At 35.0% G+C, this 18,463-nt stretch overlaps 1 protein-coding gene across 5 annotated transcripts in view; it reads right to left on the bottom strand.

The window, feature by feature from the left end:
• The window catches only part of sws (patatin like phospholipase domain containing sws), a 149,908-nt gene that overhangs the window by 120,828 nt on the left and 10,617 nt on the right, over positions 1-18,463 (bottom strand). For all 5 annotated transcript variants that reach the window (XR_015041570.1, XM_085818090.1, XM_085818055.1 and 2 more), the window contains exons 3-4: positions 9,749-9,843; positions 8,424-8,500 (exon numbers count right to left, since the gene is read on the bottom strand). Coding sequence is in view for 4 of the 5 variants with exons in the window: in XM_085818090.1 (XP_085674216.1) it covers positions 8,424-8,500; positions 9,749-9,843 (172 nt within the window). In the remaining variant the exon portion in view is untranslated. The remainder of the gene's footprint in view (positions 1-8,423; positions 8,501-9,748; positions 9,844-18,463) is intronic.

Below are 18,463 nucleotides of genomic sequence, written 5' to 3'. Positions count from 1 at the left end.
TCCTTGCTTCTTTTGCAGCCAGGAGCCTATTTTTCTTCCCTGTATGCCAGTGTTTTCGAAGGCAGCATTTGAAAATTCAGACCAGTCTCACACAATTATAAATTTGATCTCCAGATATGCTTCCGTTTTTATTTAGTTTATGGAAGTTATCTTTGAATATTGTAGCATTTTCTAAGTTAGAAGGTAGTTTTTCCCCACAAATGTTTAACTACCTGATGTTGTACCACTTTTTTTATCTGTTGAGCCAGCCAGCACTAGCAATAAATAAAGGCTCTCCTTCTGGAAATTCATCATAAAAGTTCAAGGCTTTCTCTTGTAAAATTGGTCCTGAAATGGGTGTTCCCTGTTCCCTTTGTTGCCTGAATCACAAATAAAGCACATAACTCACATTTTCGTATTAACCATCTTTCACACTTTTTCTTTCCTTTAAAATATCTATACATGCTCTTTTCGCACACAAAGACTCGATTTCGGACCTCTTCTTTTTCCACCCTATCAAAGTAGACTGTCCAACATGTAAATCCATGTTATTTTTTATAACACTTTCCTCTTTGTCCAGTCTCTTTAAGACATCTAGTTTCATTTCCATTGTCATGTTAGTTGGTTTTCTTTTGTTTTCAAATGATTTTTTTATTTCACTTCATAGAATATCAAAAGTTCCCAAAAATATGTTACACCTGACCGTGAATTGAGGAATGATACCCGCAATGAACTGGTGTGAATTTAGTTTGCAATAAGATGCAGTCACAAACTTCAGACAAATCACCTAACATTTTGCAACAATAGAAAGAAATGCGAGCCAGCTGTTACCTGACTTTCTTCATATCCTCGAAAGAAGCAAACAGCATTGCCAAGTATTATAACATATCTTGAAATTTGTTAGGCAGTTCCAAGAATTAATGGCACAATGCAAAAACGGTAAAAATTACAGAAAAAAACACTCAAATCTTCGAACAGAACATCTTCAAACAGACATACAAATAAATAATAATTACATAGGGTGTGATTCAAAAGTTTCAAGACTTAGCTCAGAACTAGAAATTTATTGGACATTTAAGTACAGCGGACTAAAATTCTTCAAAATATGATCCTTCAGCATCAACACAGCACTGCCAGCGTGTCTTCCACTGTTCGTAGCCTTTCTGGAAGGCCTCGGGCATCATGGTGTCAAGGGCTTTCGTCGAAGCCTGCTGGATGGCGTTGATGGAATCAAATCGCTTCCCTTTTAGGTCTGTCTTGATTCGGGGAAAGAGGAAAAAGTCACTTGGAGCCAAGTCGAGTCTGTCCATGAGCAACAAACTCCTTGTGAATCACTCCTTTACCATAAAGAAAAGAACAATCAGCACGCACTTCACGCGCGACTTGCTCATGTAAGCTTTCTTGGGCTTCGGGGAGGAAGCAGTGTGCCATTCTGAGGTTTGACGCTTCAACTCAGGATCGTACTCGTAGACCCAGGTCTCAGCACCAGTAACCACTTTCTCCAGAAGATTCAGATCAACATTCAATCACTGGAGCATTTCCTGGCAAACAGTCATGTGCCATTTCTTCTCATCCACTGATAAAACTTTTGGCACACACTTTTCGCATCATCAAATCCTCCACTCCATACTCTGACTGAGCCCCAATTCATCGGCAAGTAATCTAGTACTAAGACGATGGTCATTGTTTAAAAGTTCCTGCACTCTCTCCACATTTTGATTCGTTCGGCTTGATGATGCCCTCCCAGAGTGGTCGTCGTCTTCACCATTCCTGCAGCCATCTTTGAAACGTTTTGTGCCACATGAAAACCATTGCAGGGTACATGGCTTCTTCCTTAAAGGCCTCTTGAATCATACTGAGAGTCTCTGTGGCGGTTTTGTTCAGTCGTACGCAAAACTTAATCGCATAACGTTGCCTTAAGTACTGCTCCATTTTCGCCTCTCCCACTTTTCGACCGAGGTCAATGACACGCACTCATGCTGCGCGTGATGCACACTCTTCAGGGTTCCGGAGGCAACTGCCGCAGTGTCAGTCCCTGAGACCCCCACTACTTCCCCCACCTGGTGGAACCGGTCCATACTCGCTCCCCTACTCAGAAATAAACCAGTCTTGAAACTTCTGATTCACACTCTGTATGTACTGTATGAACTATTTGCTCTGCTTGACCTAGAGATAGCTTTAAAAAGTTCATGAACTGTTGTCAAGTTATACAGAATGTTGAGATATCGGAGTCAAGTTTGTGGGACCCTACTGTATTTAACAGACGTTTTTAAAAAGCAAAATCATCAGTGATTTTTTCAAAATTCACTTTACTATATTTTTTATGTTCTACAGATAAAAAAGGCACGTTTAAAGTATTTCTGTACCAAATGAAGATCTTAGTCAGCTTTGCTGAAGCATCTTCCTCTACTAGCAAGAGTAACATTAAGGTTAAAAATACCCTTAATGTTACTTCAATTAATTTGAACTAAATTACATATGTGAATTATTTCTAAAAACATCAAAATGTGTACTAACCAATAAATGTTACTTACACTAAAAAACACCAATAAATGTTATTTTTAAATTAATTTGAACTAAATTACATATGTGAATTATTTCTAAAAACACCTAATCTTGTAACTGCTTTTCCATCCAGAATCATTGAAATAGTACAGTTTCGAAAACGACATACTTCTGATTGAATTTCTGCAGCATTTGTATTATTTAGATGTTTAAGTACTAAGTTCTAAGCTGTAGGCTTTACCTAAATTCAATGACATTAATTTTTTTTCCATTTAGAAACTGAAATTTGGGAGACACTTTGCTTAATCTTTCAAGTTTCAATTCCACTGTAAAGATCTAATGCTGCTTTAATATCTGCTGCCAAAAAATAATTTTCTGAAAAATTACTTTTCTCAAGTGATTCTTGACAATTTGCTCTATTAAATTTTCTTTTTTGCTTCTGTTCAAATTACATTTATATATTTATCCCCAAAGCTAAATTTTTACATTTCTTAAGAATACTTTCAGAAATAATTTTTGCTGTAATAAAAAATATACTTCCTCTAATAGTTTTACAGTTCACAGTTGGAGTTTTAAACTGTTAGGTTTTATTTATAGTTCCTTTTCTTACAGTATTAAATTCACACAGAAAACATAAAAAAATTTTGTAAATCAATCTTTTCAAAATGCTATTATTTTAACCACACTACATTTTTTTTTTTTTTTTTTTTTTTTTTTTTTTATTAAAAGAAACTCAACAAGTTCCCCATGTACCACATAGTATCACATGGGGCTTACAGAAGTAAGTATGAAACACAATACAAAATAAACAAGAGAAAATTGAAATAAAATCAAGGATGATTACAAAGTTTTACAATGAATTGATAAAAAATGTTAAAAGCACTTCTCTCAGAAATAAATTGGTAAAACTCTGGAGGCCAGTTAATATTAAAATTTTTCAGTCCCAGTTTCAAGACTTTTCTTTCGCTCTCGTATTTAGGACATAGAAGAAGCACATGTTCTACATTCTCCTCGCCGTCGAGGCCACAGTCACAGACAGACTCAGGACTCAACTTAAATCTGTTCAAATAACTTTTAAAATTCCCATGTCCAGTAAGAAACTGGGTTAATTTGTAATTTGTAAAGAAATGATGACATGACAATCTCATTTTAATAGAAGGGAAATATCTCCTAGTTAAACTCCCTTTATTTGAATTAATGAATTCGTGATTCCACGACTCCACAATGCTTTCATACATGACCTTCTTATAGAAGGAATTAGGGATATTGACAAAAGTGTCAATTTCACGCTTAGTCGCAGTCTTAGCAAGGAAATCGGCTCGTTCGTTCCCAACAACACCTGTATGACCACGAACAAATGAAAATGAAGCCGAAATATTTTTATCCTTTAGATTCTTCAATTCTTTTTGAATCTCGATAATGATATTATTAGAAGAAGAAATACATTTTAAGATCTCCAAGGATGAAAGGGAATCAGTACAAATGAGATAGTCTGAAACAGCACTATTTTGTTTAGAGACCCATTTGACGGCGAAGTTTATGCACAAAAGTTCAGCTATGAAAACGGTACATTCATCTCTGATTCTAAATTGAAAGTGCTCAAATTCAAGACCATTTTTGAAGACAACAAATGCGAGACCAACCTTGCCATCAATTTTGCTGCCATCAGTATAGCAAATTACAGGCGAATCACCCACAATTTTATTGCTAAACTGAATAAAATTAATAGCATTTCTTTCTGAAGGATGAGGGAGATCAGATAGAGGTAAAATACAGTCATGCTGAGAGACAGTAGAAGCAGAAATATTTTCCTTATAAGCAATAGAATGAAGAATGGCAATGTCAATTGGAGGAAAGCCAGAAATTGCATAAACAGACTCATAGCTTACGGTACGATATCCACATATGACCCGCAGAAGTATCCGTCTTTGAACGCGTCGTAAATATCTATAATTTATCTTCTTCTTGAGCGATATACCCCAGGCTCTAGAGCCATACATAATAAAGGGTGCAATTCCTTGTTTATAGATGAGCAAATGAACGTTGTAATTAATACCGTATGTGTTACGTGCAATACAACTTAATCCACGCTGTAATCTATCGCATTTCTCTGATACATAAGTTAAGTGTTGTTTCCAAGAAAATTTACAGTCAAGAAAAACCCCAAGATATTTCATTTGCTTTACCACAGTCAAAGGGGTGCCATCGAGAGATAACTGAAATGCATCATAACAGATGTTTCGCTTTTCAATAATCATAACCCTGGTTTTATCAGGATTAAAATCTAATTTAAAACCTTTTGACCAGTTGGAGGCGAAATTTAAAGTCTCTTGTGCCTGTAAAAAAGTAGTAGAAAGGTTCCTACTCTGGAAGCAAAACAAAACATCATCTGCAAAGGCTATAGTATCACAACAAGTAAGATTTTCCAGTTTTAATAGGAGATCATTAATAATAATATTCCAAAACGTAGGTCCTGAAACAGAACCTTGAGGGCAACCCCTTTCAAGGTGACGGATTACAAAAGCCGAGCCCAATTGCAATTTGGCCAACCGATCATTTAAAAAATCAGCAGCAAGTGAAAAAATATTCATTGGAAGTTCTACTTTTTTTAGCAGATTGAGAATACAAGGCCACCACGCATAATCGAAGGCGCCTTTAATATCCAAAAAGACCAAAATAGTGTGCAAGTTTTTCTTTTTTCCTCTCTGAACAATTTCATTCAAACGTAAAAGAGCGTCTTCAGAACTTTTTTGAGGTGTAAAACCATACTGATTACCAGAAAGAAGGTCTCCATGACGGAGATACCAGCAAATTCTGTTAATAAAAAGTTTTTCCAAGCACTTACCCAAAACAGGAAGTAAGCTTATACATCTAAGTTTATCTAGGTGAGGTATCCTAGACTCATTTCCTTTAGGAATAAGAATTACTTGAGCATGTTTCCAAACACGTGGGAAAATGCCAACATTTAGGCAAACGTTAAAAAGTTTATGGAGAAATCGAGGAAACATTAAATGAAACTGTTTAATAATCTCATTCGAAATAGAGTCAGGACCAAAGTTATTTATTTGGTTCCAGCATAGAAATAACTGTATTAACTTCATCACAAGTAAACATAGAATCTACAAAAGAAGAATAAACAATGTGCGCAGCTTGACGGTATTCCTTATGCAAATCATCATCAGTTTCCTCTAGATCCGAGGGGAAAGCTTTCTGAAGCACAGCAGTAATTGTCTCTTCTAAAGAGTTGGTTGTCTCTCCAGTGGAAAGACAAATACCAGTTATTTCAATTTTTTTCATGAAATCTCTTTTAACTCCATACGTGTAAATCTTCTTCCATACATTGTGAACATCAATGGTCGAAAGAAATGTTTTCCAAGACTGAGATTTAGCATCGGCAAGCTTTAGATTATAAACTTTTCTATATTCAAGATATTTACTTTTATAAAGTTCTCTAAGAGGCGGATTTTTACAACGCTGAAATCTATGCCTAGAGGCATTAAGCCTCTTTCTCATACAAAAAATTTCGGCAGACCACCAAGGAACATTGTGCTTACCATGATTCCTAACAGGTATGGAAATTCGAGATGCCTGGAGAAGAACAGAACTAAAATTCTCAACAAGAGTATTTAGGCGAGAACCGTCAGTACAGTCGTTTAGAATATCAATAAAACGGGTGATGCGAGAAGAACAAAATTTTCGAAAACGATCCCAATTTGCTTTCCCTGTATTGAAGATTTTAAAAGGAACATTTGAGGTGTCTCGTAAGAACGTAGAGAGACAAAATTCAAATTCAATCATCATGTGATCAGAAAGGGATTCTTTTTCAGACAGCCGCCAACTCGAAACATCCTGGAGAAGATCTGAACCAATAGCAGTAACATCAATATAACTAGAACCCTGAGTTGCCTGAAACGTAGGTCCATAATCTTCATTAATAACAAATAGGTTGTTGGCAGAAATAAATTCACTCAGTTTATCTCCACGAGAGTCTGAATAGGGACTAAACCATAATTCAGATTTGCCATTAGAGTCCATACACCAAACCAGTCGATTAAGATTTTTGGACATAAAGACTTGACTAATTTTATGAAGGTCTAAGTCAATGTTTCTTGAGGGTTCAAAATAGTATGAAAAAAGAGTGAGCACAGTTGAGCCAACAGTAATATCCAAGGTGACCATATTATAATCCATATTTTTATAATCAAGAAATGTTGATAGATCACGTGATCGAATAATGATTGCCGCCTTTACATTGTCAGAATTAGGATCACAATAAAGTCTATAAGTGCCAGGATATCCTGGAAGAAAATTCTTGTAATAATGAGGTTCCTAAACCAAAGCACAGTCAATATCATCAGCTTCCATATTTAAAATAAGCTGTTGTGTCGCAGATTTGGATTTATGAAGATTTAATTGCACACACTTTAGAACGCGTCTAGCCAATCTAGCCATAATCAATTCGAGATTGAATGTTCCTTCTCATAAATTCATGACTAGGACAGCATTCTGAAAAGGGCTTGTGATTAACATTCACTTTTTTATAGCTGTTATTTGTTTTATGATTGAAACGTATGCAATTTATACAAGCTACAGCATTCCTATTCGAACAATCCCTTGCCTTGTGTTCTCCAGAACAGTTAAAACAGGCTGTTCGCTCACGACATTCATCAGCACGATGGTTGTACCCAAGACACTTAAAACATCTATTGATGATAATAAAATCGTCAGTTTCACATATACTCCAATTAATTTTCAACCTGGCTTGATTCAGAATACGTTTACGAACCATGGGGTGCGTTTCAATCACAACGTGCCTCGTGAATTGGAAGGTTTTTAAAGTAAATCGAACTCTACACATACTTCTGTTTTCATCAGATTCAACAACTTCGGAATTTTGTTCAAAAATTACTTTCAGAAGATCTTCATTGGGTATTTCATTTGGCACACATTTTACAAGTAAAACAGGATTCCTCTTTTTTGGTAAGGACGTGTTTATTTCCGGAGCCTTTTCATTAATCTCGACTTGAAGTCGATTCCGATCATTTTCTGTCAAACATTTAACCAAGACTTTATCTTTTCCAATATTTTTTAAAGTATATACACCTAACTTAGCTTCTAATGGATTAATTTTTAGTTTAATAACTTTCTTAACATCGTCAGAAGAGCAGTTTTCAGAGTCTACAATTAAACAACAATCCGAAGAAATCAAGGATTTTTTATTAATCCTTGTAACATCAGATGGCGCCATCACACTAGCATAACTAGGTCTTGAAATGGCATCTTTCAAACTTTCCTTACATGCATCCATAAATTTAACAGCTTTGATACGTTCAAAATTTTTATAAATAGAAGATTTCAACTCACCCAAAGCCTGCCTGGCCTCCTTGGGAACCTGTTGATTCATATTACATTTAGATTGAAGTGCTGATTCAATAATTTTACAGTGTTTTTCAAGAGCATCGTAAACTACACTACATTGATTCATGATTTGATGCCACATCTTTTAATAGCCAAAGTACTTTGGCTATTATTAAATGCAATTCTTTAACAACATTTGCTCTTTATATAACAGTAAGTATCTATTATTGTTTAATTTATATAATGAAGAAACTGAAATGAATTGGAAAATGTTAAAAAGACTACGGAAATTTAAAATTATTTATTTTCTTGAAATGTATATTTTCAACTGAAAAAAAAAATAATAAAACATACTTGAAATTAAAAAAATTTGATGATAAAAGATAAAAACTGAAATGAAATTTGAATCCTGTACATGATTACACTGAAGTTGAAAATAAACTGTAATATTCTGACATTTTAGTAAATCAGATTCTTAATTAGGCTTTGACTGAAAATGTGCAAATTCTCTTTGTTAATACATTAATAAAAGAAACTGAATTTTAAAACCATATATATGATAAACAATTTTAAAGTCTCACTTTTTGGCTAATCTTAGGACAATCTGTCGCTTTTTTATCCTAGGTCTACCTGAAGCTTGACCAGAAAGCAGTTGAACCTAGAACATTGCCATAAATATATATTTGTTTTGATATTCAACCCTTATATATAAAATCAATAAATAAACGTTATTATATACAATGTATATAACTTAATTATCATATTTTAAAAGAAAAAATATATCAAACATGAATTTTCCGGATAATAAAGGCAACTTATTTGCTTCTATTAAAAGCATTAACAAAATAAACCCTGATTTATCTTGCAGATTTTGCTCAATTTTATTTGCAATGCATTTATTATGCACTCAGCACTCATTTATGCTTCATCTCTTAAAATTACTGACAATTCACACATGACAAATAATTTTTAAACTAGAGATGATTATATCTTAAAATTCATTTTTTATATAGACATTTTATCTCTTCCTCCCCCCACAATTTTGTGTGTATTTATATATGTTTACTTATATATATAGTTACATATAAGGAATACATGAAATGGAATTCTCAGAATTTTTATATTTGTCGACTTTTAGCATTTTAATTAACTGTATTTCTCTTCCCAAACCATCTTAATCCAAAAAACTGAAAGATATGTAAAAAGAAACATACACAAAATAAATTAATGAAATATTTCCAAATTTTGCTGCAGAATTAAATTTGGTACTTCCCAATTATCCATATCCTCCGTTCCAATATTTGGTAGATTTTCAGTATTTTTGGCATATTTTCGTGCAACAGCCAACTCATGTATGCATGCATATCACATGTATGAATAATTCAGCTATCAAAAGAAAAAGGCGTTCTGAAAAAATTTTGAAAACTACACTTGAACAGTTATCCACCAGCTACTTAAATGTAAATATCGGTCATAAAGAATTTGTTTGCTTTTCTCGTAACAGTTTTGCTTTTTTGTAAAATTTTTCTTTTTATTATCATTTATGAATACAGTAGTTATCATAAACCATAAAGATAGCTAAAAAAATGTTTTTCATCTATTTACAAAATCATTAATGAGTTACTGACTTTTTGTGGAGATAAGAATAATCAGAAAATAAATAAAATTTATGACATAAGGTCTATTAAATTTTTAAAAATTTGTTAAAAGAGATGGAAAAAAGTAAAGAAATCGGAAATTCTAAAAATCAGGTCTGAATTTCATGTTTGATCCTTTTAGTATTTACGTAAAAAATATATCAAGTGCAATTATATTTAAATCCATTTATTAAAACTTAATCATAACAGAATTTTATACTTAAAATGAAGTAAATAAAATATAAAATAGCAGCATAAAATAATGTCACCTTTCTTAACATTTTTCTTCCATAAAACATCACTTTATCTCTCTTTCGAAACCGTGGTCTTGTCCCCATCATTTTGGCAGCCACTGTGTCAACTACTACAAATTAAAAAACATACATTACATACAAAAAATTCTGTTGCTCATTATTACAATGATGACTATTGGTTCAATGATCCCAAGCAGCTTCTTATTATTATAAAAATTTTACTATAAAATAAGAAATAAATTTAAAATATTCAAATGTTGTGATATTTTTATGTAATTTCTTTTGTAACTTAAAAAAAATTTTTTTTTTTCACTTTTAGCACTCTGTACATTTTTGTTCTACTGACTACCAGCAACTGGGCACATTTTTGCAGAGGAACATCTGAGAAAGAAAGGTCTTTTTGTGCAGAAAGAATGACAAATGGTTCTGAATGTTTTCAGTTTGATTTTATAAATGTGCATATTCTTCTGCAAGTGAAACATAAATTATAAATTTTGTAATTCACCATCATGCGATATCTTTGAAAGTAATCCCCTATGTACATTTTCGGTATATTTGGGCAAGTGTCAAAGTACTTGTTAGTTGATATCTGCCATCCTTTTGTTTCCTTTTTGAACACACAACACAGTCCCTCTTTCCACCTTTCCTGATTATATGCAGTTTCCTATTTAATCTTGTCTCAGAAGTTGATGTAAAAACTCTGGCTCTATCCAGACGAAAATCTCCTATGAGCTGACTGACTAAAATTTTCTGGATGGACAAGAAGATAAGACTCATAACAACTGCCAACACCCACAATCATAATCATGTGATCTTAAGCATAACCATGGTAAAAATTTTAAGCATGATCATATTAAAAACATTCGACTCCACAGGAGTTACAACACAAATGAGCAATATCTCCGTACCAGAGCCAATGGAATGTTAAAGGTTAATATATTTTTTGGCTTGTTTTAATACTTTTTCTCTATATATTTCTATAATATATAGAGTCAATCAGAATAAGGAACTGCCATATCAAGAATAGAAAAGAAATGGGAAATTTTTTGTAGAAATTTGTTGGAACTTAAGAAGATTAAAATACCATGATTTGCATCCATGATCTCCATGGCTTTCCCAGAGCCACAAAGGAAGCATATGGAGCCATTATTTATTTCAGTTGCTTGAACGGCAAGGGAGAAATTAAAGCAAGCCCCAAATTAAGAATCGCTCCTGCAAAAGAAAATAACTCTTCCACACTTTAAGAATTGTGCAGTGCTGTTAGCAAAACTGGTAAAAAAGGTGACAGATGCTCTAGCGTTAATGCTGATAGAGCATTCCTTTACATAGGCTAAACAATTGTTTTGGCTTCGATCATGAAACAGCTATCACAATTGAATTTATTTGTCAAAAATCCTTATACAGCTCAAAATCCGGACGTCCATTATCCGGAATGATCTAAAATCCGGACCTCAAAGCAACAGAAAAAAAATTTTTTTGGTATGCTTTATGCATGCGCATTTGATTTTTCCTTTCATAATAAAATATGTGGAGATTTTTACTTAAAAATTCTGATTCTTAATTTCACTTATGCACTAAATAAAATACCTTGTTATGGAAAAACAATTATGTAAGCATAAATTTGCGAGATTAATAATTGGGTTCCATAGCCAAGTATCTGCTTGGCATAAATCTCAAACCGAAACATTCACCTATTTTATATCCCTGATGCCGACCTGGCGAGTCATTATTTATTATATTTTGCTTTCATCACCGCATATTTATCAATACATGACAGCTTCAGTAATAACTCATGCAGTGATGTCTAAACTTTTTTTATATTAGGAACTGAATAACAAGAGTATGGCAACCTTTTATGCTAACATTACACTTGGCAATGATTATAGATTTTTAAATGCTATAAGAAATGTTGACGAGGAAAATTTCAACAAAAATTTCTTTTCATATGCTAAAAATAGATTTTGTTAATGAAACTCATAGGCCAAAAGATTACATTTAGTGCTGTTTTAATTAAGAATACCTGATATGTTATTCACCATAAACCCAGAAGTGGCAGCTGAATATATCGGCACAGGACAGAAGAATTTAAGGAAGATGAAATTTTTGGAATTTGGGGAAGCACCGAGCAGCAAAATTAAGGGATGAGAAGTTTTTATGATTTAGGTCAGTGTTTCTCAACCACCGGTCCACAAGAAATATTTGCCGGTTTTCAAATTTGTTGGATATTTTTGTCTTCATGATTTTTTAATGTGAAAAAATTGTGCCAATGGGTCAAATTATTAAACTTACATGTCCGAGAGAACACACCAAAATATTTTACCAGTCCTTGGAGTAAATCCAGTTGAGAAACACTGATTTAGGGAAAGCTTTGGGATCCAAAGTTTAGGCGTGGTGAAAATTTAGAATTTAGGAAGGTGCTTTGTAGCAGAATTTAGGACCCATAAAGACTGCACCAGGCGGTATCTAGCGCCAGCCCTAGATAAAGCCTTAAATATATGTGGGAGTTTATTTATTCAAGACTCAAATTAGTTTTAAGCATGTGCAAGAAATAAAAGTAGGTACAGTAAATAATAAACTAATATAATTCAGGCTTAATTCAGTACGCAATACGTGCAAGACAAAATTTAGCGAAACAACTTGGCTTTCATCACCAATCTTGTGATACACAGCCAATAATGTATAATGGACGCTATTAAGCTAGGCTAAAATTATCTTTACTGATTCTAAGGCATTTCAGTTAGCACTGCGCTGCTCCCTGATCTTCTAATTTGATCCAGCTTATTATTTTTTACAGACTGTTATTATAATGGACTGTTATTGCAGACTGTTATTTTATAAAAACTAAGCTTGAACTTTTGATTATGTCGAAAAGAGTTTCCAATTCTGGAGCTGCCAAAAGATCTACAAGGCGAAACCATGTTTCGATGTCTACTAAACAAAATGTGTAATTGCTGCAAAAAATGGATAAAGGCATATCCATCTCAAAATTGTGCGAGGAGTATAGCAATGGAAAGTCAACTTATATGACACAAGAAAAAAAAAAAAAAGGAAATTTTTGAATTTTTGGTGGAAGCAACTTAAACAACTTACACAGAAAGAAATGTTTAATAAAGTAAACAAATAAATATTGTTGCATGCGTACGGGTTCGTTATGAAATGAATGCACAAATCCAATGAAAAATGAACAAAAATTTATTATCACAACAAAAATGCTTAAATTTTCTCAAACAGTATTACAATATCTCACAGTAGTTAACGTTTAACTACTCAAATATCCAATAGAACGTAATTCAAAACAGCTAAAGAACGCTAATCTGCGAATTCGCTACAATTAACAAGAGCAGTTTTCTAAACAACAACAAACTAAGCAACTACTACAAACTGAGATGTTTTCCTCCTTTTATAACATTTTAAAATCACGCGCTAGAATTTTCCAGTACTTTCTTGAAATGAAAAAGAGTTATTTATTTATTTAATGCACGCACTCTTGTATTTTCAATTTTCCGGCTTTCCTTTCTTTTAATATTCGTCATGCGCTGCACTGCGCGAGAAATAAAACCATTTAATTTATAATTGAACTAACATTAGCTTTTTAAATACCAAATTCGTAACACAGCCCCCTTCACAAGGACTGCACGTCCCGGGCAGTACAATCTCTGGACAGGACGCTAAACTTACAACTATGGCATAAACATTACATTACAATATCAAACAACATGAACAATAAATGCAAAAAGTAACTTGAACAAATCAAATGCTATCAAATACTAAATACAAAAAAAATCAAATACACATTTAAAAACAAAAAGGACCATGGTCTTACACTATTTACAATTATTTACATTACGTACTATGGCCATAGTAATGAGCTAACCTGTCGTAATCACCGACTTTAGGTTTAGAGTTCGAAGAATTACGGAGACGTCATTCAGTCTGTTCCGCACTGTACATGGACCATCCGAAGGTGACTGTAGTTTAGGACTGAGTCCTTTTCGTTGAATCGGGTTCTACAACCTCACCTTGTCTCCTTTGTTGGATCTATGTCCAGTAGCTCTCGTGTTGTATCTGGTCTTCACTTTCTCCGTCGCCAGGTTGACTCGCTTTCGTGCGAAACGGGGCATCACTTCAAAACGGGCCTGGACATCTTGGATGTGTTCCTCAGGCGATGAAGGCGCATCCATACGGCGATCAAACAGGCGGTCACAAGGCAGACGAAGGTCTCGACCGAAGAGCATCTGGGCTGGAGAAGAGCTGGTAGTCTTGCGTTTCTTTTCGACCCTAGTATGATTTCGGCAGCTTCCCGAGCTGGATCTTTCGGACAAGGCGTCGGCATTTCCAGGCGAGGATCCTTTTTGAGGATGGATAGTCATGCCATCAGATGCTGAAAGCAGTTTGTTGTTTTACAAGTCTAAGGAAAAATTGTATTTCCTTAATAAGTCCAATCCGAGTATGCATGGATCTGTGATATCCGCCACATATGCCGCGTGATGGTAGGCGGCACTTCCAAACGTGATGCTTACGTTTAACTTCCCAGTTATGTCGATCTTATCACCAGACGCAGTCTGAAGGGTAACACAGGATGGCGTCCAAATAAGTTTATCTTTAAACTGTTCAGCTAAATCTTTCCTAATGATGGTAACATTAGCTCCTGTGTCAATCATCATATTGCAAGGAACTCTATCGATATTCCCATTAATGGACAGTCTGTTACTGTTGCCACTCACTGTATAAATTTTAAGCGCTTTAAAACAAGGTTTCTCATTCTCTGGTACCCTCCGTTCCTCGATATGGTCATTCATTTGTTTCCTGCGCCGTTGCTGAGAAATGGTCTCAATTTTCGTCCCCTGGGGTGTTCTGCAATTCCTTCGTACGTGGCCTTCAGTTCCACAGTTCCAGCATTTTGGTTTCTTGTCACTCCTTTCTCGTCGGAGGGCATTTAATTGTCTGTTCAACTCGTCTGTCTTATTTTCCGTGCTCTGGGGAGTTCTGCAGTTCTTTCGCACGTGGCCTCCAACACCGCAGTTCCAGCACTTAACGGTCGGTTTCTTATCACCAATATTCCGTCTCAAGGCGTTGAGTTGTCTAGTTAAATCGTCTAGACGAGCAGTGACTTGATTCTCTGGCTGCTGGACTTGAGCAGCTCTCACGGAATGGCAGTCTCGACGAGTGGCTTGCTGGGCTGCCTCGAATTTCATGGCGTACACTAAAGCGCTTTTCAAATCTTTAACATCCGCCATTCGTAGAGCCTTCTGTATTTCGGGATCCCAGATGCCATCGATAAAGTACTGCAGGGACAGGATTTCCCTCGTTTCTCTCAGGCACTCCGTAAAGGCGAGGTGGGACAGCCTTTCAACATCTGTGGCGAGTTCCTGGAGTGATTCGGTGGGCTTCTGTTGACGGGATTTTAATTGAAGCCTGCTGTAGTCTTTTAAACATTTCTCGCCAAAGCGCAGCTCCAATGCGCCGGATAAAGCTTCAAAGTCAAGTCTTTGGTTTTCTGGAAGCATCTGCAGGATATCCGCTGCGTCTGCTCTCAGAGAAGGGGCGAGATGACAGGCCTTAGTTTCGGAATCCCATCCATTCACATCCGCCACGACAGAAAATTGTGTCTTATACACCTGCCAGGAGGTCTTCCCATCATATGTGGATAGCTTCAGAGGTGGACGAGCAGGCATCGGCAAGAATTTAAAACCATCAGTATTGTTCCCTGCTGCCGCTACGAATTTCTTTAAAACATCCACTTCTTTGGCTACTGCAGAAACCCTATCATCAATTTGTTGTTCGATTTGGTGTTGGACGGCACAAACTCTTCCTTTAATTCGTTCCTCCACAGCAGAAACTCTCCCTTCTATATGTTCTTTTACAGCAGAAACTTTTTCTTCTATTTCTTCTTTCACCGAAGAAACTCTTACTTCAATTTGATCTTTTACGGAAGAAACTTTTTCTTCAATTCGTCCAACTTTATTTTCAACTGTATCAATTCTGCCTTCTATAGCTTCAAATTTATTTTCTATTATGCAGGTAATTTCTCTTTTCATTTCTTCTTGACCAGCTTGAACGGCTTTCATTTCGTCCTTAACGGATTCCTGGCCCAATTTCATTTCTTCCTTAACAGAGTTGACGGCCCCTTCCATCTTTTCTTGGAAAGCAGCAAATGCAGTCATCATTTGCCTGAATTGTTCTTCCATCGCTCTCGTAATTGGCATTCAAAATCCCACTTCTGACACCAAAAATTGTTGCGTGCGTATGGGTTCGTTATGAAATGAATGCACAAGTCCAATGAAAAATGAACAAAAATTTATTATTATCACAACAAAAATGCTTAAATTTTCTCAAATTATCATGCAGTATTACAATATCTCACAGTAGTTATCTTTTAACTACTCAAATATCCAATAGAACGTAATTCAAAACAGCTAAAGAACGCTAATCCGCGAATTCGCTACAATCAACAAGAGCAGTTTTCTAAACAACAACAAACTAAGCAACTACTACAAACTGAGATATTTTCCTCCTTTTATAACATTTTAAAATCACGTGCTAGAATTTTCCAGGACTTTCTCGAAATGAAAAAGAGTTATTTATTTATTTAATGCACGCGCTCTTGTATTTTCAATTTTCCGGCTTACCTTTCTTTTAATATTCGTCACGCACTGCACTGCGCGAGAAATAAAACCATTTAATTTATAATTGAACTAACATTAGCTTTTTAAATACCAAATTCGTAACAATATTAAGCTTTTTTTCGTAAATTTTGATACCCTTTAGATCATAATTGTTCTTTATTTCATAAATTACAGAGCTTTATTTGTGAGAATTGAAGGATGTTCTCAATGGTGTGTATGTGTATTCAATTATGGCAAAGCACACTAGGGCTATCTGCCTAAGGGGAGGGATGCCTTTCGTGGAGGACTTTCTAAGGGAAACTGGCTCGTATACACATTACACATGGGGAAAACCACGAAAACGCCCATGCAGCCAGCCCGTTCGCGGGATTCGAACCTCGGACCGAACTACCAGTGTTCAGTGACTTTACCGCTCGGCCGCTGGTGGGCGGATGTTCTCAATGAATTTAGTGTATTTAAGCAGGGATTAGATAATCTTGATATTATTAATAGCTGTTCATCATTCAGCAAACATCAAAGAGTGATTGATGTTTGCTGAATGATGGCTTGGTGTTTACACTTTATTGAAAATGTAAGACATCTGGAAATTGTAGGCCATTTATCAAATGATGAACTGTCTTGTGCCTTGATGTACATTTTGAAAAAAAATTCTGGAAGAAAGTCTGTTCGATGTTATGCAAATTGTATTTCTTTCTTTGTACCGAGGAGCGGCGCAGACGCAAATTTGTTAGGCCTTTAAAGCTCGCGTTTAAAGCTTTGAGGTTGCTGTGAATTACTGGAGTTTCAACTAGGCAGAGGTTCTTCTGAGTTTGTGTTGGTAAGCCGCCACTGAAGTCGGAGTTTGTGTGGTCTTCGCCGTTCCTCAACTAACTTACTCTTTGAAAGTCAATAAAGAAGTTTCGGTCAACGTTATGAGTCTGAGGTTTTTTGGGTTCTATACTGAAGTAATATCAAGTCAATTTACAGTCCACTATATTTAAACAACTGAACGTACATGTTTTATGGTCCGCCAGCTACGGAGTCGCAGTAAATTTGGTGAGTCAGTGTGTTTTTTATCTTTCTTATTAGATAATGGAATTTACAACGCTTAAGACTAAAAACCGTGTAGCTAAAGCTAAGTTAAGTAAACTGAAAGAGAAAATTACAGTGACTTACGATTCTGCTGATGTTGATCAGTTAGAACTTTCTAAATCTAGATTAAATGATTTATTGATCGAACTTTCGGATATTTTTAGTAACATATTTGTAGTGTGTGAAGAAAAAGATATTGATGTATTTATAGAAGAACAACAGGTCATACAAGATACTGTTGATGAGTTAATTTTAATGCTAACCAGAGTTAAGAATGTTAAAGACATTAGTGTGGAAACTAAATCTTGTGAAATAGCGAGTATACGCTTACCTAAGCTAACTCTTCCTGTATTTAGTGGCAGTACTGAAGAATGGTTATCATTTTTTGATTTATTTAAAACGGCGATAGTGGATAATGACCGTGTATCAGGTGCACAAAAGCTACAATATTTAAAGGGTTCTTTAAAAGGAGATGCTTTGCGGATTGTTCAAGCTTTAACTATTTGTGACAGGAATTTCGAAATAGCGTGGCATTTATTGTGTCAAAGATTTTCACATAAGAGAGAATTACTTTTATCGTTATTAAAGAAAATCTTGTATTTATCAAATTTACAAGCTGAAATTCCTAGTCAGATATTAGCGTTAGTAGACACTGTAAGAGAGTGTGTATGTTCATTTGAAAATCTAGGATTCAAAGTGGAGCAATTCGCGGATACTATTTTAATGTTAATAGTAAAGTTTAAATTGGATTCTTCGACGAGAGGATGGTGGGAAAGAACATTACTGAGTGAGGAAATACCAACACTTAATAATCTGCTAGAGTTCTTGAAATCTCATGCCAGAACCTTGCAAGCAGGTAAAACGCAAGGTGTTAAAAAACAAGTTACAAAAGACAAATTAACTTCATTGGCTTCAGAGATTCGCGCGCAGTGTACGTATTGTAAAGCCGGTCATTCAGTTTTTAAATGTAATAAGTTTTTAAATCTGAATGTTCAGGAACACGTTAATTTTGTCAAGAGAAATAATGTTTGTT

The sequence above is a fragment of the Stegodyphus dumicola genome, chromosome 1, assembly GCF_044657685.1.
Source record: "Stegodyphus dumicola isolate Sdum_Otavi_A_Nest chromosome 1, ASM4465768v1".
Classification (NCBI taxonomy): domain Eukaryota; kingdom Metazoa; phylum Arthropoda; class Arachnida; order Araneae; family Eresidae; genus Stegodyphus; species Stegodyphus dumicola.
The sequence above is the reverse complement of the archived record's forward strand: the minus strand, read 5'-3'. Positions and strand labels throughout refer to the sequence as shown.